The following is a 26,329-nucleotide window of genomic DNA, read 5'->3' on the forward strand; positions in this document are numbered from 1 at the left end:
GCTGTGATGTCTGCATGGAAGGCAGAAGATGCAAGAAGTACTTGACTTACTTCCGCAGATAATGGGCTGCAGATCTGACGTAACCAGGACCTGCTCCAACTTCCTCCCACATTCAGCAAGATAATGGCCGCTTTGCATTGCAGGAGTTCAAGGGCTAATGAATTATGAGAATCACATAGGCTAATGAATAAGAATATCACACAAGAAGCATATTAGAATATTAAAGTGTATTAGCTTGAGTGCAATGTTTTTCCTATTTCATATTATTAATACTAAATAAACACTAAATTAATACTAAATAAACCTAGCGACAATATTGCAATGATATCAATATCTCCCCAAATTATTTTACATATTTATATATCAATTTACATAGAATTATGTAGAGTCTACAGCACAGACACAGGCCATTTGGCCCAACTGGTCTATGCCAGCATTTATGCTCTACACAAGCCTCCTCTTCATCTAACTCTCTCAGCATATCCTTCTATTCCTTTCTCCCTCTTATCTAGCTTCCTCTTAAATGCATCTATGCTAGTCGCCTCAGCTACTCCTTGTGTTAGTGAGTTCCATCTTCTTGCCACTCTTTGGATAAATTAGTTTCTCCTGAATTCCTTAATGGATTTATTGCAGGCTCATTTATATTTATGACCCCTAGTTTTGGTCTCTCGCACAATTGGAAACATCTATGTCCACCTTATTAAACCCCTTCATAATTTTAAAGACCTCTATTAGACCACCTAGAGTAAAGGGCCCCACCCTGATCAGCCTTTCCTGATAAGTATATCTTCTCAGTTCTGGCATCATCCTTGTGAATCCTTTTTGCACTTTCTCCAGTGCCTCTGTATCCTTTTTATAATATGGAAACCAGAACTATGCACAGTGTCTTAATCTTATCTCTTTTCGCTCCACTTCAGAATTGATTTCAGTACAGGATAGCTTAAACAGTATTGTACCAATCAGACTTTGAAGCTTTTGGCTCACTCGGAGCTGACACTGTTTTTAATGGTAAAAGACTCACAAATCCATAACTGCTGGAAAATAAGCGTCTATTTGCAGACACACAGGAAATCTGATTATAGCAAAGCAGTTAAACTACTAAAACAGAACAGCTGGCAATACAAAAATAAGCCCAATAAAAGATGGATAATATGGAAAGTATCAAGAATTTTCCTATGCAGTGGAAGGTTATAAAAAAAATTCTATTAGATAATTAATGGGTTCAAAGCAGATATCAACGAGGAGTTGCCGTTGGATAAGAATCATTAAAGGGTCACAGCGACAGGGAAAGAATATAGTTTGAATAAAGAAAAAAGGGCCTGAGAAACAGAAATGGGAATATTTAGGACATACTGCAGTTGCCAGTTTCCAGTGACTAACACAGAGGGCCTCGCCCAGTTCCAGGAGCTAACTGCACTAAAGGAAAATTGTTTAGTTAACAAGGAGCATTTCTTTTTTTTTAAATAAAAGAGATGTTGGTTTTTTGAAACAGGTTGGGATAGCCCACCTCAGGGGGGGGCTTTAGGATTTCTCTGAATGGATGAATTAAGATAGGCCGAGTTACCTTCCTGATCTGTAATTATACTGTGATTGAATGATTAACCCATTTAAAATTAACAGGTTAATAATAATGATACATGTGTGTTAAGTTCCTGTACGATAACATCACTCACAGTAATCCCCAGGCTAGTATATGCAGCTATTCGTTATTTAAATATTGATACGTAAGGTATGCAATAGACATATTGGGACTAAAATTCAATTTTGGCAGGGGCACACAACAGGCAAAAAATTGGGCAGGGTATATAACGGGCGACCAATCCACTAACGCCTGCTTTAGAATGATAGAATGGTTACAGCACAGAAGCCAGCCATTCGGCCCGTCGAGCCTATGCTGGCTCTCTGCAAGAGCACTTCAGCTAGTCCCACACCCCCACCCTTTCCTCGTAGCCCTGCAAATTTTTTTCCTTCAGGTACTTATCCAATTCCCTTTTCCAATTCCCTTTTGAAAGCCACGATTGAGTCTGCCTCCACCACCCTTTAAGGCAGTGAATTCCAGCTCCAAACCACTCGCTGCGTAAAAACGTTTTCCCTCACGTCGCCTTTGGTTCTTTTGCCAATCACCTTAAATCTGTGTCCCTTGGTTCTTGATCCTACTGCCAATGGGAACAGTTTCTCTCTATCTACTCTGTCTAGGCCCCTCTTGATTTTGAATACCGCTATCAAATCTCCCCTCAACCTTCTCTGCTCTAAGGAGAACAACCCCAGCTTCTCCAGTCTATCCACATAACTGAAGTCCCTCATCCCTGGAACCATTCTCGTAAATCTTTTCTGCACCCTCTCTAAGGCCTTCACATCCTTCCTAAAGTGCGGTGCCCAGAATTGGACACAATACTCCAGTTGAGGCCGAACCAGTGTTTTATAAAGGTTCATCATAACTTCCTTGCTTTTGTACTCTATGGGCTCGATTTTGTCAATGGGGAGCTTTTGGAGGCGGGACTCCCACTTTTTGGGTTGTAGTCCCGCCTCCATCGACTTGTGGCCAACCCACGCTATTTTCCCTTGATTGACCTTGTTAAGCCCACCCAGCGGGCTCAGCAGGCCAATTAAGGGACACCTTTTTACTGGTGACGTCAGCGATTGACATTTCATCTGTCAAGAGCATTTGACAGATGAAAATCAGCGTTTGACAGCTCTGTGAAGCTGTCCAACACTGACAACCTGTCTTCTAACTTGAGTCCTTCCACTCAGACTCAGTGAGAGAGCTCTCCAGACCAGAAAGCAGAGGCTGCAGCTTTTGACACTTCAGCGGCCATTCTGTGTTCTGTGCCGGTGAGCTGAGGGACTCCCGAGAACTGAAGGAAGGAAGCCTGCAGGAGAAAGTAAAGGTAAGTAAAACTTATTAAAACACTTTACACTTACCTCACACACTTACCTCTGCACACATGCATCCATCACTCACCTGCACAATGGACATCTCGACCCCTCCAACCCCTGCAGACCGACGGTCCGCCTCGCTAACTTGGCGTGGTTCGGAGCCGTCGGACAGCCCACACTTCAGGGCTAAAAATAGGGATTAGGCAAAAAACTGCCTGTTAACTATCTGTTAACAGGCTGTTAATTGGCACTAATCCCCTTCCCGCCTCGGGGAGGCGGCTCCCAGCACAGGTCGGGTACCCACCTCCTGGGACATTGGCACGGAGGCGGGAGGCGGGATGGGTTTCCCCCCCCCACCCCCCCGATTCTGCAATTTTCCCACCACTCCCGCCTCCACGGGGCTTGGAAATTCGAGCCCTATGCCTCTATTTATGAAGCCCAGGATCCCGTATGCTTTAACTGCTTTCTCAACCTGCCCTGCCACCTTCAACGATTTGTGCACATATACCCCCAGGTCTCTCTGTTCATGCATTGTGCCTCTACCGAAGTTGAATTTCACTCCCATAGATTTTTTTTAAAATGTGGGACACAAAATTCTAAACTAGACCAATGGTATAACTTATAAAGATCGTCTGCTGGGTAGCTGTAATTTGGAGCAGAGCTCGGTTCCACTAGTATACATTCGCAGTTATGGTGGTATACGAAATTCCAGTGTTGGGAGGATGGGTTGGGGTGTGGGGGTGGTAAGAGAGTCAATCTTCCACCTGCCCCATCTTATGTCAAGGGGTGTTTCCAAAAGAGTTCCCAGGATACCCCGGTAATTACGGCCATTACACCTTTGCTACATCTCAATGGAACTCTTGCCAGCTGAGAGTTAGTTCAGCTAGTTATTTGAATTAAAGCAGGATGCCCTCAGATAGAGTGTGGGGACTGCAAATAAACCATTAGCCAATTTATTTTACCAACAGTTATTATCACTCTAGGTTCTCTTTTCCCCCATTTGCAAATAACATCTCCTTTCATTGCTTCAAATTCACTCTTTTCCCAGACCACACACCATTCTCAAACCAAGAAGGTGGGCAGTAAAATGTGTTGATCTTGTATCAGCCAGTAGACAGTGCACAAGCATATTGCAGGTTGGCTCACTGTCCAATTTCTGCTTGTCTGCGGAAGCGTTTGGCCTTTATTCAGTGGGCTCCCTCAAATGGTATTGGTCGAGGTCAGACAATTCTGGGAAAGATTCCAATCTTTATAACTCTATAGCATCATGGCACTGCATCACATTTTTCATCGTAAGACTCTGAACTGAGTTTTGGAACTGCTGTGTTGCTGTACCATTATATGAACTCCATTTCTCAGTGAAATACTAGTCCAAAGAGGAATACTATGGGACAAAAACACCTAAACGTACAATGCTCAAAAGTTGCCACAAACACAAAATAATCTTGGGGGGGGGGGGGGGGGGAGAGGGGTTACAATGAATTAGATGCACTTAAAACATAAATTGGTTCAACAGTTCATCCAACTTTGATATTTCCATTTCCCCATAAACCACATTAAATATGGTACAGCAATGCTGAATTTCTCCCATTCCACCAGCCTGTTACAGATCCACTAAAAGAAAAACTGCGGTTTAACAAAAAGGTGTAAAACCCTGATGAGCACAGTGTACATGTTTCTGCAAACAGACGATTTGAGGGTTTCAATAAACATGACAAGCCTTCAGGTGCATTTTTGGGCTTTTACCCAAAATCACAGCACTGTAGGCATTTTCAAAAATGAATTGGGTCATGTGTAATATTGGGTGTATGATGACACACTGGGCTGGGTTCCCAGCAGATGTGTGGTTTTGTGGTGGGGACAGTGCGAGCTGTAATTTGATATAATGTGTTACAACAGCCATAATCAAGGGTATTATTTTAGGGGATGGATATATTTAAAAAAAAATAAAATGGGCCTAAAGTAGTTTTCATAGAATCATAGAACAGTAGAACACAGAAGGAGGCGATTCACCCCATCGAGTCTGCGCCGACTCTTTCGAAGACCAGTCAAGTTAGTCCCACTCCCCTGCTCTTTCCCCATATCGCTGCAATTTTTCGATTTCAAGTATTTGTCCAATTCCCTTTCGAAAGCTACCATTGAATCTGTTTCCTCCTCCATATCGGACAGTACGTTCCAAATTCTAACCACTCGTTGTGTAAACAAGGTTTACCTCATGTCGCATCTGATTCATTTGCCAATCACTTTAAATCTGTGCCCTCTGGTTATCGACCCTTCAGCCATTGGAAACAGTTTCTCTTTATTTACTCTATCTAAACCCTTCATAATTTTAAACGATGGCTTCACCGAAGCATACGAGAGCATGGGCCTTACATTAAACATCCGTAAGACAAAGGTCCTCTACCAACCTGCCCCCGCCACACAGTGCTGCCCCCCGATTATCAAAATCCACGACAAGGCCTTGGACAACGTGGACCACTTTCCATACCTCGGGAGCCTACTGTCAACAAGGGCAGATGTCGACGACGAAGTCCAACACCGCTTTCAGTGTGCCAGTGCAGCCTTCGGTCGCCTGAGGAAGAGAGTGTTTGAAGACCAGGACCTCAAACCCGGCAATAAGCTCATGGTCTACAGGGCAGCAGTGATACCTGCCCTGCTGTATGCCTCAGAGACATGGACCATGTATAGTAGGCACCTCAAAGCACCAGAGAGGTACCACCAACGCTGCCTCCGCAAGATCCTGCAAATCCATTGGCAGGATAGGCGCACCAAATTCAGTGTTCTTGCTCAGGCCAACATCCCCAGCATCGAAGCTCTGGCCACACTCAATCAGCTCCGATGGACGGGTCACATTGTCCGCATGCCCGATACGAGACTCCCAAAACAAGCGCTGTACTCTGAGCTCCGGCACGGCAAGAGAGCCCCAGGTGGGCAGAGGAAATGCTTCAAGGACACACTCGAAGCCTCCTTGAAAAAGTGTAACATCCCCACCGACACCTGGGAATCCCTGGCCCAAGACCGCACAAAGTGGAGGAGAAGCATCCGGGAAGGCGCCGAACACCTCGAGTCTCTTCGCCGGGAGCAAGCGGAAGCCAAGCGCAGGCAGCGCAAGGAGCGCACATCAACCCAAGCACCCCACCCACTCGCCCCTTCAACCACCGTCTGCCCCACCTGTGACAGAGACTGTAGGTCCCGCATTGGACTAATCAGTCACACGCGAGCTCATTCTTAATGTGGAAGCACGTCATGCTCGGTTCCGAGGGACTGCATAAGAAGAAGAATTTTAAACACCTGTACCAAATCCCCTCTTAGCCTTCTCTGCTGAAAGGAGAACAACTGCAGCTTCTCCAGTCTATCCACGTATCCCTCATCACTGGAACCATGCTAGTAAATCTCTTCTGTACCCTCTCCAAAGCCTTCACATCCTTCCTAAAGTGTGGTGCCCAAAATTGGACACAATGGGGTCGATTTTATCTCAGGTGCGGGGAATTGGCGGGTTCCCCGAATTTAGTGATTCCCACACGATTCTAAATGGGTCTATGAGACTGATGCAATTTTAACGCTGGCCAATTGATTTCCAGCGTGTGGGAAGCCTTGGCAATTGAGTATTTCCAGTCAGAAAGTCGCAGAATATGACATCATCATTGCTGCTGCTTTTAAGGTCCACAGCAAGCCTTGCTTCCTCTGCAGGCTCCCAAACTTCACCATTAAGATGGCACAGGAGCCTGCAGGAGCAACGGCCAGCAGGAGGGCCAAATCTGCCCCCAAATTTGATGAGGCTTCACTGCAGGCATTACTGGATGGTGCTAGGGCCCACAGGGAGGTCCTGTTCTCTTCTTCAGGGAGGAAGAGGCCTCCCAGTCAGACCAAGACTGTGTGGCTACAGGTGGCAGGTCAAGTCAACTGCTTGGGGCTCACACGAAGAACGTGGTTGCAGTGCAGGAAAAGATTCCATGACCTTCTTCGCACTGGAAAAGTAAGTACTGTATGATGTTTCCATCACCCTCAATCTGATCCTCATTGCCTTTCCTCACCAGCACTCAGCTTTAGCAATCTCTTCCTGCACATCCCACTAGACACTCACATCCATGCACCCTTACCCATTCCCTCTCTCTCTATGCTCACATTCACAGAACTATGCCACCATGCAGCCCTCACACCCCCTCTCACTCTGATGCTTTGAACACAACTGACAACACACAAGGAGGGCCCTTGGTATTGCAACCTCACTCCATCTTTGTCTCCTTCTAAATATCTATGCTATATGTAATCTCTGCACTCACTCCTTCATTCTCACTCAACCTCCACTTGTCTCCCTCATTACAGGAAAAGAGAGCTCACAACAGGAGAGAGCGAGCCAGGACAGGAGGAGGGCCGCCCTCATTAGCCCAACTCACCCCCTGAGAGGAAGGCATCCTGGAGATTGCCGGGGCTGACCGAGATGTGGACGTTGGGGAAGGACAGGCAGGAGCATCCCCGCAAGCTGGTGACAGAATAGTTTTCCATCTCTCTCATTGGCATTGCATGAGTCGCTGATAATGATTCTGAAGCTACATCATATGGACTTATGATCATCTGCAAAATGCAATGTGCATGTAACCTTGGCATCACATCTCTAACTTTTTCCTTGACTCCCCCACAGGACCATCGAGAGCCCCCGCCCCCAGTGTGCAGGAGGAAGAGCCTGAGATTCCAGACTCCTCAGAGGAATCTGCAACCTCTGAGGACGCAGCGTCAGCAGAAATAAGCACACCCAGCACCAGCGCAGACACTCACACCTCGGTGGGACCTTCGGGACATAGAGTAGAGTTGTCACCTGGTGTATCACAGCTCACAAGTGAGCATCAGCAGATTGTGGAGACAGGGACAGCAGTGGAGAGTCTTCGTCGGAGGGTGCAGGACTCTGCCAGCTCGGCTCAGCAGCATGTCGACCCTCTGCCTCTGGGTCCATCTGTAAGATCAGAGGTGATGGAACTCCATGCACAGATGCAGGAGTCTCTGGCAGGTTTTGTCTCTAGGGTCGCTGCGAGTGTGGAGTGAATGGAGGAGTCCATAGCGAATATGAGCAGAGCCTTTGTGGAGTCATTGGCGCATGAACGCATCAACACGGAAAGGATGGCTACCTACGTGGAAATGATTGCTGCCTCCGTGGTAAGGCTGGCTACCGTAGAGGAGAGGATGGCTACGGTAGAGGAGAGGAGGGCAACGGTAGAGGAGAGGAGGGCTATGGCCATGGAGGAGGTTAGTCGCCAGGGTATGGAAAACATGGTGGCCTAGAAATTCATTAAGGCGCTGCCAGCTTTGCGGCCAGTTACCGCCTAAAGAGGGCTTCTGCGCCAAAAAGGAGTTTGCGCTGATATTTAGCACAGCGGTATTGGCGGCGGTAGCCGTTAGCGCTGCGCCGGCACCGATGACGTCATTGGTGTGCGCAGTGCTCCGGTTCCACCCCGAAACCGGCCCGATCCCCATATTTAGTTGCGGCCGCCTCCTCCGCAGCGGCCGCAAACAGCGACCAGAAAACGGGGCCGTACTGTAGCCTTAGTGGGGCGCTTTAAGGTGGAGGTGCGGCCGACCGCTTTTTCGGTGGCCGCCTGCCCGCACCTCCTTCCCCGGCCTCCTCCACACCCCCCACCCCGCGGCATTGCCGGCTGCTTTCCGCGAACCCGGCACTTCTCCGTGGTGCCGGGCTCATTTGCCGGCACTATCCAGCAGCGATCTCCCCGTTGCAGGCAGCTCCCCCTTAAGAGAAGGAGGAGGCCTGCAGTACCGCAGCCTGCCGCTCCGCAGCGGCTGGCGCAGCGGCGCCAAGAGCGCTGAAATTCAGTTTCAGCGCCCCAAGCGGAGGCGGGCACACCCTGGAATAGCGCCCGGTTCCAAATTGGGGCGCAGAAACTGAATATCTGACGATCGCTAATGGCTCCCCGCCCAGCGCTAACTTTTGGGCGCTAGCCAGCTGGCGGGGCCAGTGTGAATTTCTAGGCCGGTGAGTGTTCAGAATAGAATGACATCTCTTGAGGAACGATAGGCATCTATTGAACAGAGAAACCAGACCTTCATGGAAGTCCTTCTGAGTAACACTGCCATTGTAGATACGGGTCCCCATGGCCCCCCTGATGTGCATCAAGCTGCTCTCAAGCCACTTGCAGGCACTGAGGGGGACCTGACCCATGAGAGGGAGGTCGGTGGCAGACCTCAAGGCTCCTCTCCAAGCGCTCACACTTCCATGCCACTGCAGAGCCCTCGGTCAGAGCCCCGCCGGAGTACACACCCAACGGAGATAGAGGTCTCAGCCCCTGCACAGCCGCAGGAGCAGCAGACTGCCGGCGAGCCCTCACAGGCTCGCCATCTCAGAGGACGCCCGCCAAAGGTGTCGAGGCAGGAGCAGCAGGAAAGTGAGCAAGGGACCTCCACATCTGCTGAAGCCACAGGGGAACCACTACGTAGGAGCACGCGTAAGAGAAAAATAAAGCACAAATAGTCACAAGGGTTGTCACTTGGGTGTAATGCTGTGTATTTTGTAAAAATGCCATCAGTTGTTAGTTTTTCATAAAAATTCTGATGGCAACTTCTGCAGTTGTGGCGTGTGTCATTTTGCGAATGAGGCTGGAGGTCCTCTAATGCCAAGAGGGGAAGGAAAAAAAGGCCTCCCAGGCTTCTGGTAGGTGCCTCAGTTGAGGAAGCACTGAGTGAGGGTGGCGAGAGGGGTCTCGCAGGAGGTCACACTGGAGAAGTGTGTGAGGCTCCAACCTTCCACAGGTGTGGTTAGGCCTGGTAAAAGTTGCCCCAGACCTGAGACAACAAAGTCCTGCCACCTGCAAATGATGACTGATCAAATATCCTCTTTAATGTTGGACCTGCAGCTGATAGTCAGCAAGCCAATAGTGTTCATGCCAGGTTTCACAGGAGTGATCCCCACCAAGCGCGTTTTACATGGGAAAAGGGTTAAACAGGCAAGGGCCTGTTAAAATGGGATTATAAAGGCCAATCAGTGCTGTTTAAGGGCCCTAAAGACCAGTCCCGCCTATTGCGGGTTGCGGGACTGATTCGGGTCAATCAGGCACACCTATGTTAAAATGGCGTAGAGGCGGGAACCAGGCGGGGGGGGGGTCCCGACCCCCAGGTTTTGCGATTTTAACCCCCCGCACGCCTAAAAGCCCGCTTGTCGGCTGCGTTAAAATCGAGCCCAATACTCCAGCTGGGGCCAAACTAGTGTTTTATATAGGTTTAGCATAACTTCCTGGCTTTTGTACTCTATTAGGGCTCGATTTTCCAAGTCCCGAGGAGGCGGGTTTGGAGGCGGGAGTAGTGGGAAAATTGCAGAATCAGGGGGCAGGAACCCATCCCGCCCCCAACCGGCCTCCGTGCCAATGTCCCAGGAGACAGGTAGCCGAACTGTGCTGGGAGCCGCCTCCCCGAGGCGGGAAGGGGATTAGTGCCAATTAACTGCCTGTTAACAGGTAGTTAACAGGCAGTTTTTTGCTTAATCCCTATTTTAGCCCTGAAGTGTGGGCTTCCCGACGGCTCCGAACCACGCCAAGTTAGCGAGGCGGACCGCCGGTCTGCAGGGTTTGGTGGGGTCGAGATGTCCGTTGTGCAGGTGAGTGATGGGTGCATGTGTGCAGAGGTAAGTGTGTGAGGTAAGTGTAAAGTGTTTTAATAAGTTTACTTTCTCCTGCAGGCTTCCTTCCTTCAGGTCTCGGGAGTCCCTCAGTTCACCGGCACACAAAGCAGAATGGCCGCTGAAATGTCAAAAGCTGCAGCCTTCTGCTTTCTGGTCTGGAGAGATCTCTAACTGAGTCTGAGTAGAAGGACTCAAGTTAGAAGACAGATCGTCAGTGTTTGACAGCTTCACAGAGCTGTCAAACGTTGATTTTTCATCTGTCAAAAGCTCTTGACAGATGTAATGTCAATCACTGATGTCACCAGTAACCAGGTGTCCATTAATTGGCCTGCTGAGCCCGCTGGGCGGGCTTAACAAGGTCAATCAAGGGAAAATAGCGTGGGTTGGCCACAAGTCGATGGAGGCGGGACTACAACCCAAAAAGTGGGAGTCCTGCCTCCATCACGTCCCCATTGACAAAATCCAGCCCTATACCTCTATTTATAAAACCCAGGATCCCATATGCTTTATTGACTTGTTCTGCCATGGTCAAAGATTTGTGCACATACACCCCCAAGTGTCTCTGTTCTTGCACCCCCTTTAGCTTGTATTGCCTCTCCTCATTCTTCCTTCCAAAATGTATCACCTCACACTTTTCTGTGTTGAATTTCATCTGCCATGTGTCGGCCTATTCCACCAGCCTGTTTATGTCCTCTTGAAGTCTATTACTATCTTCCTCAATGTTTACTACACTTCCAAGTTTTGTGTCATCTGAAAATTTCAAAATTGTGTCCTGTACCCCAAGTTCAAGTCATTAATGGCCCGGAATTCGCGGCCAGCGACGAAGCAAAGGCATCCGCCGCTGGCCCCAAAGTAAGCTTCACACAAAGGTCTCGCCATCTCTGTGTCGAGAAGTTTGGGTTTTCCGACGTGTAATTCAAATCAACGGAGTTTAGTGGGAATCCCCTAGTGCGAGCTGCTGTGACGTCAACAAGTTGGCTAAGCAGCCAATCAAAGCGCAGAATTCTCACAGACAGCAGACAAGGAAGTGGGTAAGCTTTTAAAATTCTAACTTTTTAAAAAATGTCAGCGAGAGCAAAACAAAGATTGGGGCTCTCACATGGGGAAAAGGCAAACCTGAAATAAAGATGAACAAACTTTAAAAAAAAAATTTTTTTTTAAATAAAGTTTCTTAAAAATTTTAATTTTTATTAAAATGGACAAATTTGACACTGCACAAAATTAAAATTAGTTTTTCAGGACCATAACCTTTGTTTAGCAGTCAATAGGCTGTTAAAACCCCAGTTACACCTAATTCCTTTGGGTCTAACTTTTAGTGGGGAATTTAACAGCGCACTTACTGCGGAAAAGCCGAAGCTTTCGTCAGTTTCCCTGATTTGAGAGATTACACTGATTGTCGGCTCTGCGGTGGGGGGGGGCGGGTGCGGGGGTGGGGGGTGGGGGGGGGAGCGCAGCGCAGCCTGTGTTGGAGCCGTGAATGACAGACCGCAACTTCAGGATTTCCACATCCCAAAGCTGTGGTCATTTTCAAAGGCGGAATGACAGCAAACGCTGCCAGTTCGCCATCATCTGGACCACAAATTCCGGGCCATTGTGTATCAAAAACAGGAGTGGTCCTAGTACTGAACCCTGGGGAACACCACTGTATACCTCCCTCCAGTCCAAAAAACAGCCAGTCACCACAGCGCACCGTTTTCTATCTCTTAGCCAATTTTATATCAGTGCTGCTGCTGCCCCTTTTATCCTTATGGGTTTTAATTTTGCTAACAAGCCGATTATGTGGTACTTTATCAAATGCCTTTTGATTGTCCATATAAACATCATCAACTGCACTGCCCTCATCCAACCTCTCTGTTACCGCATCAAAAAACTCAGTCAAACACAATTTGCCCTTAACAATCCATGCATGCTTGTCCAAGTGGCTGCTAATTTTCTCCCAGATTATTGTTTCTAAAAGCTTCCCACCACCGATGTTAAAGTGACTGGCATATAATTGGCAGGTTTATCCTGCTCCACTTTTTTGAACAAGGATATAACAGTCATCTGGCACCATCCTTGTATCTAAGGGGGATTGGGAGATTGTGGCCAGCAACCAAGGATGCATCCCATCTGGACCAGGTGACTTATCTACTCTAAGTACTGCCAGCCTTTCTAGTACCTCCTCTCTATCTATTTTTATCTCATGCAGTATCCCGACAACCTCCTTGTTTACCGTAGCTTTGGCAAAATCTTCTTCCTTGTTATACACCAATGCAAAGTACACATTTAGTACCTCAGCCATGCCTTCTGCCTCCATGAATAGCTCTCCAGTTTGGTCCCATCGCTCCTCTGACAAACCTGGTCAGTTTGGAAGGCTTTCAAGATTGCCACGTCACATCCAAGGATCTTGGCACAAAACTTCCAGGGAACACGGATAAATAGGTGTCCCAGAAATACAAATGCATTCAATCCCAAATCAGGGTTGAATATATACTGAACTCCCTCTGGACAGGAACACCTGTGACCATGGATACATTGGATGACCTGGGACTGGCTGTCCCTACGTTTGGTAGATTAAATAAAGCTCTATAAAATAATATCCTTCTTACTTTTGCTGTAATGCTCTAACCTTGGCGCTAAATGCCAGGGAAAGCAGTTTCACAAAATGTCAGTACATACCTAAAAGGGACATTACATTCCTGTACACACATATGCAATAATGGCAGGAAGTGTGAAATAATTCACTTAGGATTATCAGTTCAGTTTTGTTTGTTTATTTGTAAATGGAAAGAGTGGCATAGGCCATGAACATCACTATGGAAAGCCTTTTTCCAAATTTGCAATGGATTATGCAAAAGGCAAAAAAACACCAACTCCTCCTGTGTACAAGATCTCAGGGAGTGACAGGATACCTTATAAATGGAAACCAATTAGATTTCAAAAGATTTAGTGCCTCAGTTGGGAAACACACTGCCTAATGTGCAATGGACTCATATTCCATCTTCAATCTGTGTTGAGTTAGCTAATCGCAGGGGCACTACAACTAGCCTTAGCACCACCCCCTCCCTGCCAATGTCCAACTCCCCCCCACCCCCCCTCGCCCTGGTGTCAGACCTACCTGACAGCTGCTCCCCAGCTCCTTTCCTGACCGACAGGCAACCAGCCTGTCAATCTGTCTGGCGGGAAACTTGTTGAATTTTTTTTTTTTGAAGTTCCACGGTTAATTTCTGCAGCATATGTGGGAAACCCTTACTTCCGAGTTTCCCGTCCAAAAATCCTACTGCACCCGAGTAAATATCATGGCTGTAAAGAATGATTTTGTTTTGATAGCTTATATAGTCAAAGCTGCAAAATGGTACTGGTAATCATATTGGTATCTGCATATGGACACAAGAGACTGTGCTGATCATAGCAGAAAGTTTCCAGAACGCCTCTGGAGAACTTGGAGGATGTGAACCAACTGGCTAAAGTTCTGGCATGGGGATCCACACATTTGCATTTAAAATCTAAAGTCCCCTCATCTAATTCTTTCCCACACACCCAACTCAACAGAGAGAAGCATCATCATCAAATGTTAGGAAAAAAACTGCATTCAGTATTAACAACTAGCATTTATATTCAACTGTAATATAGGAGGTAGGGAGAAAACAAGACAACAGCAAGAGCTGGAAGCAGGGTGAGTCAATGGGGGGGGGGGGGAATGTCTGGAGGACTTCGATTCAAGTACTCAAAATAGAGGGGTAGAATTCTGCTATATTCTGCTCAATGTTAAAAGTTTTAAATACTTGTTGAATTAGCGGTATAATGTTGCAATAATAGGATTCTGCCATTGGTTGGGCTTACGATGAACTACGTAAATAGTAGAGCCTTTTCAGAATTTCAGCACTGCAGCATTTCAATTTACTCAACAGGCTCCATGGTTTTTACATTAGTACTTTCTGCAAATCTGACCCACAGTTCACTATAAAATATCACAATCAAATTCACATGATCTTCTGTCCATTAGCACAGAAACAGAATTTTTAACCCATAGTTTTGTTCCCTCACAATCAGTTTTGCTTTCTTTCTTTCATTGTCTTGTATATTATACTTTGATTTTCCTTTATTCACTCTTGTTAATTAAATTGCTTTTTATTTCCCACTCTTTATTTTACCAATTCCTATCACGACAGCGTTGCAGTATTGCAGCATTTGTTCAGTGACAATCCGTCTGTAGGCAATCTAGAAGCAAAGATGTTTATTAAATGTTTATTGCGATAAATTGCCAACAGAGTAAACAATTATTATTAAGTAATTCTAGTTATTCCAAGAGTGAGACTATACTAAGAAGTTCTGTGCAGCAATTAACAATGGAAACCAAAATACATTTTATTGCCTCTAGTACAGTCTTTGTGGCCTTTACAACTTGCCAAAACACTTCATAACTGAAGATTAGTTGGAATCTTCAGTGTTTTCAACTTTTGTGCAGCTGTGATTATTTTGTGTGTATTTTTGAAGGCGATACCAACCCACACTTAAGTTCAACGGAACGTAAACATGCCTACACAAGAGTTAAGCAACTAGGTGTAACACCCCTGCTCTCCTTTCATCTTCATGTTGACTAACAGCACCAGGATCCAAAAATAAAATATAGATCGCCTTACCTTCTGCATGCCAAACTGAGGCCCCACGTAGAGGGGAGGAGGGGTTTCGGTGCTGGTGAGTGAGATGTTGTCTTGGCTAGGCAGTTCCATTTCGCGGATGACATGTGATTTAAGCTTGCCATACCTCTGGCTGCAATGGCGAAGGCTCTTCCTCTGCCATTTTTGGGTGGTATCACTATCTTTGCTAACGCCAAACCAGTCGGCCGTGCCTCTGTAGAACATAATGGATTGGTGATTGCCTTGAATACTGCTGGATTAACATATATTAAATCCTATTGCCGTAATCAGGAATAATGTAATATTACTGTACCAGAAATCCATTAGAAGCTATTTTAAAGTTAGGAAAACAACTCATTCTGCAGTTTATAGTTTTGTGCATTCTTATCAAATATGGAGCAGATAATGCACTATTTGGATATGCTTAACCGAGACATGCAGTACATCTCTTGAGTACAGAAAAACATTTTCAGGCTTCAAGCTATGTATTCTCTCTTCTCCATAATGACAGAAATGACTCTGTAGTCCTTAAAGAAGCATGTGTTATCATGCTGATACCACCCTGGTTTGGAATTTCTGTTGTACCTCCAATCTAAATCATAGGGTAATATGTAAAACACACATGCTTCAAAAATGTGCTTCTAAATTTGCTTTGACAAGGCACTTTAGGAAGGGCTGCAGAAGTAGGGCATGCATTCTAGCTAGGCTCGTGTTAAATTTAAGTAACAATTCAAGGGACTTTAAATTAAAGTGTTAAATTTAGCAGATTTAAAATAGGCAAAGAATCATAGACATTTCACCACAGAAGGAGACCATTCAGTCCATCATGCCTGTGCCACTGCGAGTTCCATACTGGAGCGACCTACTCTAATCCCATTTCACTGATCAGGCGCTCCCAGTCTGGAATGGCACTCGCAAGGAGCACCGATTGGGAAATCACAGACCTGCATAGCTTGATTTGCCACTCATTTAATTTAACGGATGGAAAATCAGTGGTCCCTACATGTGCTGCACTCTGCCCAGAGTGCCCGATCAGGGAGTCAGCCCTCTAATTCCTTCTTAAAAATAGGATTGACTTGGCTTCAACAGCATTCCATATTCTAATACAGCTTTGTATAAAAAGTCATTCAAACTTCCACCTTTACCCTTTTAGTACTAATCCAAACTTTATGCTCCCTGTCACTAATCCTCTGACCAATGGAAAGAATCTTTCAGAATTTACCCTCTGAAATCCCTTTCAAAACTTTGAGTGCTTCTATTAAATCCCTTGTTAACTTTCTCTGCTTTAGTGAATACAACTCTAGCTTTTCTAGTCTCTTAAAACTGGGGTTCCTAGCTGAAGAATTGAGATCGACTCAGAGAATCAAAAACAATAAAATTTAATGAACAAACGAAGCCGTACAGGAAACTGTAGGATACAATGCAAATAGGTCTGGTCTGCTTGAAAGCCTCTCTGGAACTGCTAGAAGGTTCCGAGCTCAACTGCTAGCAGGTTCCGAGCTCAACTGCTAGAAGGTTCCGAGCTCAACTGCTAGAAGGTTCCGAGCTCTGACGTCATGACATCATCACGTGGAGTACAGGAAAGAAGCCCTAGTACAGTTAACAGATACATTAAAGGTGCAGCCCCCAGCTGTACTACATTGCTGTAAATGGAATGATATACAATTGTCCGTAATCCTCTGGTGGTTCCACACACTCTCACCATAACTGTAACCTCTCATTTCTGGTGTTGCCTTAGTAGCTTCCACCTTTTCCATTGCTCCAAAATCCTTTCTATAACAAGGTGGCCAAACCTGTTTATAGCTTCCTGCAATCTCTTGATTCAGCCTCACAGTTTGCCTGCAAAGATGGTTCAACAGAAATCTCTTCTAGCTCCCAGTGGATGTCCTCCTGCACCATGCATAAGCCTCTTTGGATGGCACAGTTATGGAGCATGCAGCAGACTACAATGATCATGGAGAGCCTTGCCAGTCATAAAATGAATCCTAATCTCTGGCCACATGAAGCACTGCTTTAAGATGTCTATAATGTGTCTTGATAATGTTCCTGGCGACTCCACAAAACCCGTATATGCACTGCGGTGCTGTTCGTGGCTTTCAGAGGTGTCAGGGCTGAAAGGAGTAGCATAGGACACCATCCATGTACCTGTTCTCTCTGTCAAATAATCCTGGCACCATGGAATGCCTTAAAATGAAGATAATTGCTATCTGCGAACTGGGCATCAACGTGCATAATGACTTACATGTTAATGGGGTGAAAGCCCTTCCAGTTCTTGAAGGTGAAGGTTCAGTGGCCCATATGGCGACATGCAAGTCATCAATGATGCTCTGAATTTTGGGGAATCCTACCATCTATAAATATTCAAAGTCATCTAATTTTGCTGCTTATTGCCCATGGGAAAAGTCGTGACATTTTCTGCCCTGGTTAACAATGCATCAGTCACCTGCTTGATACATCGGTGAAATGAAAATTGACTGATGCTGCTGATGTCCCCTGTAGCAGCTTGGAATGTGCAGGGTGCATAAAAGTTCAGTAATATGGTGGCCTTGACAGCAACTGCAGTACTGTCTCTATGATACAGGTTGGCAGGAGCTAAGATTCCAGGAGATGGCACAACTCTGTCACTGCGTCCTTAGTAAAGTAAAATCTGCAACAATAGTTTTCCCATTACTGTACATTCAAAGGTAGTGGTGACTCAGCCTTTACATACACCTTTTGGGTAAAATACAATAAACTGCCTCAAATCATTTATTTCATCCTCTTCCACATCCTCCAAATAAAAAGGAGATTGCCAAAACTCTTAGGAAAACATCTCCAAAAGTAAACTGACAAAAATAACTTACTAATCTAATAATGAATTTCATTTTCAGATATTCATCAAAAACAGCATGACCCCTTTTAAATACTAACTTCCTACAAGCCCAAAATGTGCCTGCCACCTAAGCCTATTTTATGTGATCAAACTTAAGGCATAGTGAGAATGACTGGCAATTGCACGTGTGCTAACAAGAATGTCACTGCAAAACATTATTACAATATTAAAACAAAGCTCTCGCCTGTTTTCATCGAGAGCTCATAAGGCCCGACCTGAAGTTCTGGAGCAGCACAAAATGGGCAGCGATTCAAAAAGATCAATCTCCACAAGATATTCTCACTCGCCAGCGGTGGTGACCAGAACATTTCCCCTCTTTTGTTCACTTAAAAGTTTTAATTTGGAATGTTAGGAAATGTTACAAAGAAGTAGCAAATTCACTCGAATTAAATCCAGTGCCTTATTTTGTCATCAGGAAGCACTGAAATTGAAAACTCTCTATATTTGGAGTATTTCTACTTGTCGAAAGCCATGTTCGTACTTGTCCCTTATCTTAAGTGCCTTTACAATATTGTTTTGGAAGTGGCTTTCAGGGTAATCAGAAGTCGGCTTTATCTTTAATGGAGTACAATGGTGTTCTTTCAGACATATGATGGCCCTTCTCTCATGTTTTAAAATGTTTATTCTTGTTGTTGGTTGTATGGATTGAGTGATCTGCCAAACAGTATGGAATTCTGAATATGTAATTCAAAAATGTTCAAACAACCCACCCCAGTAACAAGTATAACTGTCCTCCTAATAAGGTGTTAAGTTGATGGCTTGCTCTGGTACGCACCTGTTGCTCATTTGTTTTCTTTTAATGCTAAAGGACTACCCGTGATGGTTATGCATTATTGAACTGAATTAAGTTTCACCCTTTCTTTGTATCTTTTCTATAGGCCATCTGGATGGTTAGTCACAGATAATAATTCATTCCTCTCAATGTCTACCCCCTGGGGAGAGTACCGGTCACATAAACCGCAGCTTATCAATGATGGAGGGTAGCTACATTGTTCAACATAAGGTTGTAATTGGTGGAGGAGGAGGAGGTCGGTCACTGGACTGAATCGTACACTGGTTTGTTGCCAACTGTTCTATCCATTTTAAAACTGCTGCACAGATTCACCCTCTATTCCTGTATCTGAACGCAGTATTTTTGCATCACTTTGCAAGTATTTTTAAATGCCCACCACCCATTTTTTGATCCTTGTACCCTTGATTGCTAAACCCTTGCCAGGAGTACAAGCAGTCAGAAAAGAAGCCACTCCAGATTCTCTGCTCCAATATCAAAGCTTCAACAACAACAGCTTGTATTTATATAGCACCTTTAACGTAGTGAAACGGCCCAAGGCGCTTCACAGGAGCGTTACCAAGCAACATAATGAGATACTAGAGCAGCTTGGTCAAAGAGGGAGGTTTTAAGCAGCGTCTTAAAGGAGGAAAGAGCAGTAGAGAGGAGAGGTTTAGGGAGGGAATTCCAAAGCTTAGGGACTTGGCAGCTGAAGGCACGGCCACCAATGGTGGAGCGATTAAAATCGGGGATGCTCAAGAGGCCAGAGTTGAAGGAGCGGTTGTAGGGCTGGAGGGGATTACAGAGATAGGTAGGGGCGAGGCCATGGAGGGATCTGAAAACAAGAATGAAAATTTTTAAATCGAGGCGTTGCTTAACTGGGAGCCAATGTATGCCAGCGAGCACAAGGGTGATGGGTGAACGGGACTTGGTGCGAGTTAGGACATGGGCAGCGGAGATTTTGGATGACCTCAAGTTTATGGAGGGTAAACGTGGGAGGCCGGCCAGGAGTGCATTGGAATAGTCAGCTTCATGTTATCTCTGAAACTGTCCTCAAATGATGTCCAGACAGACACTTTGCAGCTAAAGAAACAATCAGAAAGAGATACTGAGGCCAACTGTAAAGACCAACTGCTGCTCTGGCTGAGCTCAGCTAATTTATCACAGATCAGAGATCAAATCTGGGACTTTACTAATCTCTGTGGCTCAGTACCACTCTAGATGGTGCAGTTATCCATTGAGCCATTGGAAAAGCATTCTCCACTTCCAATTCAATATTTGTGCATGCTAAGAATCTTTTTTTTAAACTAGTTGATCTCCTGTCAAATTGCTAATGTTAAGTTAGAGTTCATTGCTTATAGAGAGTTAGTAATAGAATAATACTTTTTGGCAACATTATAAGCCTCTTCTTTTGATCTAACACTACCTTTAACTTTTCTTGTTAGCCACGGTTGGACCACTTTTCCTGTGGGGTTTTTGTGCCTTAAAGGAATGTATATTTGTTGTAAATTATGTATTAATTCTTTAAATGCTAGCCATTGCTTGTCTACCGTCATACCTTTTAATGTAGTTTCCCAATCTACCTTAGCCAACTCACCCCTCATACCACGTAGTTTGCTTTGTTTAGATTTAGATTCAATTAAGGCGTTTTCAATTGCTGGGAGCTTTTCTCCATCTATTTTGAATGACTACCTCTGTTTCTTATACTTGTTGTGACATAGAATGTGACACTTAAGTTGTATTGGATAGGAAATGTCTGCTAGATGTATTGTTTTGTTATATTAAAACATTGATGGATATTGATATAAATAATCAACAATTATTTAATGTATAAGAAAATATCAGTCATAAAGAATACATACCTGAACGCAATATTCAGTTACACCAACACACTCATATCAAATTTCTCTCGCTGCTATTTTAACACAAGCTTTAACCTGTTCAATTTAAATTGGTTAACACCACTATGAAAGTAGCAGAGAAGAATTTGATACTAGTGTGTTAAGCATTTATACGATAACATTACTGACAGTAATTTCTCACCTAACAAGTCAAACCACAGAAAGGAAGCATTCATTACAATTGAAGGGCATTTTCCGTAGTTTTCTTTGCCTATTTATTAAAAGTTATATTATGAGACAGCAAAATTGAATACTGTTCTTTGAATCAAAATTAGAGGGAATAAATCAGAGCAACTTTTTCCTGCATATCAACTAGAAAACATAATGGGGCAGAAATAGGTATGCCTTGTGCCCGTTTTGAGAGTGTAAAATGGGTACAACAGTGATCAATTTAGCAGTGGGATGGTCGGCGCCCATGCACAGGCGTTCAGGCCACTGCTAAATTTATCAGCCACCTAAAACAAGCGTTAGGCCCCTTGCATATGTTAATTAGGGGCCTAATGTCCATTGAAGATCTCCACTGCAAAATTTGACTTACGGTCAAATCAATTAAATAGAAAAGAACAATGGCCACCAAACACTGCTCTGAAAAAGAGTTGGTGGACGACGTTGTAATATTACTGAAATGCTTCTAAATTTAAATAATTGCAGAGAGGAACACACTGCACTGCAAACATTATAAAGATTGTCCCTGAAAATCATCAACCATACAACTGCCTTAACTGCAGCAGGTGTCTACTGGAACAGCTGGAAACTAGGCCAGGATCTGGATACACTGGAATAAAAACAGAAAATGCTGGAAATACTCAGCAGGCCAGGCAGCATCTGTGGAGAGAGAACCAAAGTTTTTGGATACACTGGGTCCTGGCATAGCATTGAAAATTCTGAGATGGCCTGTTTGGAGTCTTTGGCCTTGCCCTCCCTATGTTGATGGCCCAAAATGGCAATCAAAATAAGATGGGAGCGGCTGGGGACTCCATATGTTAGAGATCCCATGTCTCGGGCCTTCATTGGGCCCTGGTGTATGGCTGGCGGAGGTACGCCTGATAAGGCAAAGGCGGAATTGGGCGTCCAGGCTAAGAGTGAGGCCTAATTCCCCGAGAATCTGGATGCAAGAATTTTTTCGGCATCTTTGTAGGTGGCCCCTTTATAAAGGGAGCCATGGGTGCCAACCAGAAGTCTGTTGTGAGGAGGAACACAGCAATTCCCAGCCTGACACTCCTTCTTTGGTCTTTCCAGGGTCTCAGACTTGTGGGTATCCTAGATAAACCACTAGTGGTGTGGCCGCCTGCCATTTGCAGCCAAATTAAGGAACTTCCACTGGTCCCAGAAATTCACAGAGGAAAGCAAGAGGTTCCCAGCGGGCGGGATCCCAAAGGAAGTGCCAGGAAAGGAAGAGGTTTCCAGTGGGTAGGATTCCGACGGAAGCGCCAGGAACACTGGTCTGCAGAGCCTGTAACTCCAAATTTTTTGTGTGATTTATGATTTCTACTTTAAGCAATTTACCAGAAATAATAAAATACAAATGGTGACAGCTCCGTTAGAAGTGCTCAAGTTTCTGTCTGTTATGAGGTATATATAAGGTGTACATCGGCACCTAATAGAATAGGCGTTTTCCAAAATGGACCAATGCTGTGATAAGTGGGAATCACTTACTTACTGATTTGTAAATGCGCTGAGTGTGAAGATACTGTACAAGGACAGACCACTTATTGTCACGTCGTCAGCACTTGGTTACATCCTGAAATCCTAATTTAATTTACAGGTTTCCTCTTAAACCAGGTATAAATGGGGCTGTTACTTACGGTAAATACTTGTAAGTAGCAGTTGTACGGTTTATGGAACATGCTTAGGGCTAGTCTCACTACTAATCGTGTTTAAAGACTACAATGTTATAATTAGATGAATAATACAGAGGAATGTGTGTATCATAATGTTTTGTAATTACTGTCACTGCTGGATACTAGGCCAGGAAGGAGCTGGTAACATGAAATGCTAATTAAGAAAAACAGCTCATCTGATGTTGGAGCTGCTGGTAATGTCATGCTGAGGTTTCCTCCTGTAGATAATAGCATATCAGTTAGTGAAGTGTTGTTTTTACTGCAGCTTTGTTTCAACATTGGCAGCAGTCAAATAAGTTATTAAAAAAACTGGAAAATGTATTAAACAATGAATGAGAGCAAGCGTTGCAAGTTGAGAAACAGCAACCAACCAAATACCAGTGAAAAATACTTATGAACAGCAGTAAAGGTTAGAATTCGTCTGTAAGTAAAAGCTGAAGGTTTAAACAGACATTTTGTTTTAAAAAGTTAGAGGATCTAAAATTCCTGGGGCCAGAGAGGGTGGCAAGTCAGATTTCTGCCTGTGGGTGGGGGAGGGGAGACAGGAAATAGGGGCAGAACCCAGTTATGTCAGGATTCCATCCCATTTGCACTGACCCTTTAAATTCCCTTGGGAAGGGCCATGGGTGCATCTTCAGTGCATCCGCCCCCCCCCCCCTCACTTTAAGAGGACAAGTTTGCAGTAGTTCCTGGCTACACCTGGTAAATTCCACCCATTCTGCTTTTAAAATGCCTCAGCAAATCCTCCCAGCAGCTCCCCAAAGAAAGGCAATTGATCCTGGAAGTACCTTTAAATTGCCTGCATAATGCTCCCGTATGAGCTAAAAATTAAATGAAGAGGCAGCATTTTTTTGGCTCGGGAGGAGCCCCACAATCCCCCCCCCCCCCCGCCCCACCCAGTTTCATGCAAAGGTTCTCCCACAAGTTACAGAGTCTGTATACAAAAGTTTTACAACTTAGCTTCAAACGTTTTATTAATACCAAGCATGGCATAAAAGATGACAATAGAAGAAAGTTTTATTTAGTCTTTAACTTCAGCTTAGGTTTGTTCTGGACTACGATAACACTTTGGATACATTTACCACTATTCGCTGTTTGTGAAAAAGTGGGTGTGAGGAACCTCTTTTATGCTCACACTTACTTTGCTACCATTAGTGCAAGGAGGAACTTCTACCTTCGCTAAATGGCCTTGAACTTCTACGGGGATTCTACTGGTGTCCTGTTGTAACTCCAGCAGGAGATCGGCAGGACCCCCAGAAAAATAGCATAAGTAGTTGAAAACTTTCTGTTTACTCCGTTTCCCAGGGAGTCCTGTCGAAGTTACAACAGGAGACCGGTGTAATGTCCGTGGAATTTCGTGACTTATGTTCTTATATAACGCAGGCTTTCTTCTCTCCCTAAGATTTTGTCTGTCATTTTGATTAAAATTAAAAATTGTGGGCAGATTAAGTTCAAACCATCGTGTTTGACAATTTGTCATGGAGGTGCTCAAGTTTCTAGTTCACTGACCTGACCAGCTGTAGATTAAGAATATTAAATAGATGTGATCAGTGCTGGCAAATGGCTTGCCTACTAAGTGTTATGACCAGGGACACGCTCCACTTCAGTTCAGAGCTAGGCTGCTGATTTTATATGTTAATAAACCATACGTTTCCAGAGCTATATAGTATGGTACAAGCTTTAATTTTGATCTAAATAAGGCCATTTACATATAGGAATCACAGGACTGCTTGTTCTTGGCACATTGCAAGAGCAGAATCCATTCTGAAATTAAATACAGGAAACTCTCGATTTACCGGCACCCAAACAACCAGAAATCTCGGTTAACCGGCAAAATTCAGGAGTAGGTTCAGTTAAGTTTTTCTTCATATTAGTGGCCGTTCCTGGATCTGTGGCTGTGTAATCGGAGGTTTCTGCACTTGTTGCTAAGCAACAGGGATGCTTGGTCTGTGGCTGGGGTTCCTGCAGCTGTTGCTAAGCAACAGGGAAGCCTGGATTTGTTGCTGTGTACGGAGCTCTCGTACCTTTTAACTATAACTCTCTGTAATCCGGACTTTTTGATAAACCGGCACCACGCCGGTCCCATCGGTGCCGGATAAAAAAGAGTTTCCTGTACAGGGCCTTAAAAGAAGCAATATAATGCTACAGTAAATGTATATGATGGGACTGCTTCTAAAGACCTGGCTCCAAAATGGTAGTATTGTAAATGGTGACTCAGTAGGCAAGTGCATCACGCGGGGCAGTGCTGCAGGAAGCTGTATTCAATTCCCTTTCTGTGTTGTTAGCCAGTCCCAATCAGGATGGGAGACAAGGTGGGGTGGAGTGTTATAATTGGCTCGTGTGTCCCTGAGCTAGGGTGTGGGCAGAAATATATAATTAGAAAATAAGTCAGCCAGGTTTCTTACTTCTAACATTATCCAGACATCTCTGCTGAAAAATGTTTGTGTGTGCAGGTGCTATGGAGACAGGACAAAGCATGGTTGTGATGTCTTCTGTGGTTGCAGTTTGCTGACAACATTAGGTTCACACATGACAAATGTGTGAGCTACTTAAGTGAGGCACTGGAGAACTACTCCCACCCGAGAGCCCATACTGTGGCCCAAAAGTCAATACCTTTAAGAGAGGAGCAAAGTGGAGGTAGTTGGGTGAGGAAGTATTGGGAAATACAGCAGAAATATTCCTTTAACTACAGCAAGTTGAGATTGGTGCTATATTTCTATTATAGTGCAGCAGCTGGAAGCAGCCCAAACTCTAGCAACACTGTAATATGAGTGAGGTGGTCCTAGTGTCCCCAGCCGCTCAGATAGCCGCCTCAGGAGGTTGTGTGGCAAAAGGCTACAAACAGCAAATGTTGGATGCCGTAAGCAGCCACTTTATTCTGGGTGCAGGTGAGCAGAGATGTCGTGTCACCTGTACACACCAACACTGTACTGTGTACACTGCTGCCCTGCATTACCTTTGCTCCCCAAAGGTCTGGAACTAGAAATTACAAAATTGCAACTGTGTGCACACAGCTATTCCAGCACTGCACCTTGGCTCTAACATCTGCCCCATCATGTCAACAGGGTGAACACCTGAGCACCTGCATCTAGTGGAAACAATTGTAAAATATAAATACTGCCCACATGAGCTGTAAATGAGTTCACATCAGTGAATTAAACATGCACAAAAGAGACAATTCTATTTTCACACTACAGGAAACTTTGGTTTATCCGGAGGTTGTATGGCCGGAAACCTCGATCTAACGGCAGAAATCAGCAGCCGTTTTGTTAGGTTTTTTTTCTTCTCCTAGCATTTTTTTAAACAGTCAGTCTCTGTAAAGCCTCTCTGAAGCTGTTGCTAAGCTACAGAGACGCTTCCAAGGTACGGGCCGACTGTTTACAAGCTGTTGCTAAGCAACAGTGTTTGTTGTCAAATACGGAGATGAAAACCTCAGTATCCGTCAACATTAGCGCTGGTCTGTCCAGAAGTTTTCATAGATCGGCATCACGCCGGTCCCGTCGGTGCCGGATATCGCGAAGTTTCCTGTATTTGAATCACACAGATAACGCCATAATTATATCCCGATATACTAATAAGGATAGTAAAATTAAATAGTTGCCACATAATAATTACTGATGTAATGGCGGGAAAGGCTCCCTCAACAGTCCAACGAATCTATCCAGTGAAGAGCTGAACCAGAGAGACTAGGGAGATTGCAGGTTCAATCCCCAGTTTGAGGGGTCCAGTAGGGCACGACCGTTGGCTTCAGCATCCCTGAATGAGGGGTAGAAAAATCGGACAGGGTTCCTGCTCCTGATCAATTATCCATGGTGGCAATTCTGGTATG

At 44.8% G+C, this 26,329-nt stretch overlaps 1 protein-coding gene across 4 annotated transcripts in view; it reads right to left on the bottom strand.

The window, feature by feature from the left end:
• rhbdf1a (rhomboid 5 homolog 1a (Drosophila)) overlaps window positions 1-26,329 on the bottom strand; it is a 423,866-nt gene that overhangs the window by 74,375 nt on the left and 323,162 nt on the right. For all 4 annotated transcript variants that reach the window (XR_015079926.1, XM_086000460.1, XM_086000461.1 and 1 more), the window contains one exon: window positions 15,121-15,331. Coding sequence is in view for 3 of the 4 variants with exons in the window: in XM_086000460.1 (XP_085856586.1) it covers window positions 15,121-15,331 (211 nt within the window). In the remaining variant the exon portion in view is untranslated. The remainder of the gene's footprint in view (window positions 1-15,120; window positions 15,332-26,329) is intronic.

This window comes from Somniosus microcephalus, chromosome 11, assembly GCF_052327205.1.
Source record: "Somniosus microcephalus isolate GS21.2 chromosome 11, FLI_Smic_1.0, whole genome shotgun sequence".
Lineage (NCBI taxonomy): Eukaryota > Metazoa > Chordata > Chondrichthyes > Squaliformes > Somniosidae > Somniosus > Somniosus microcephalus.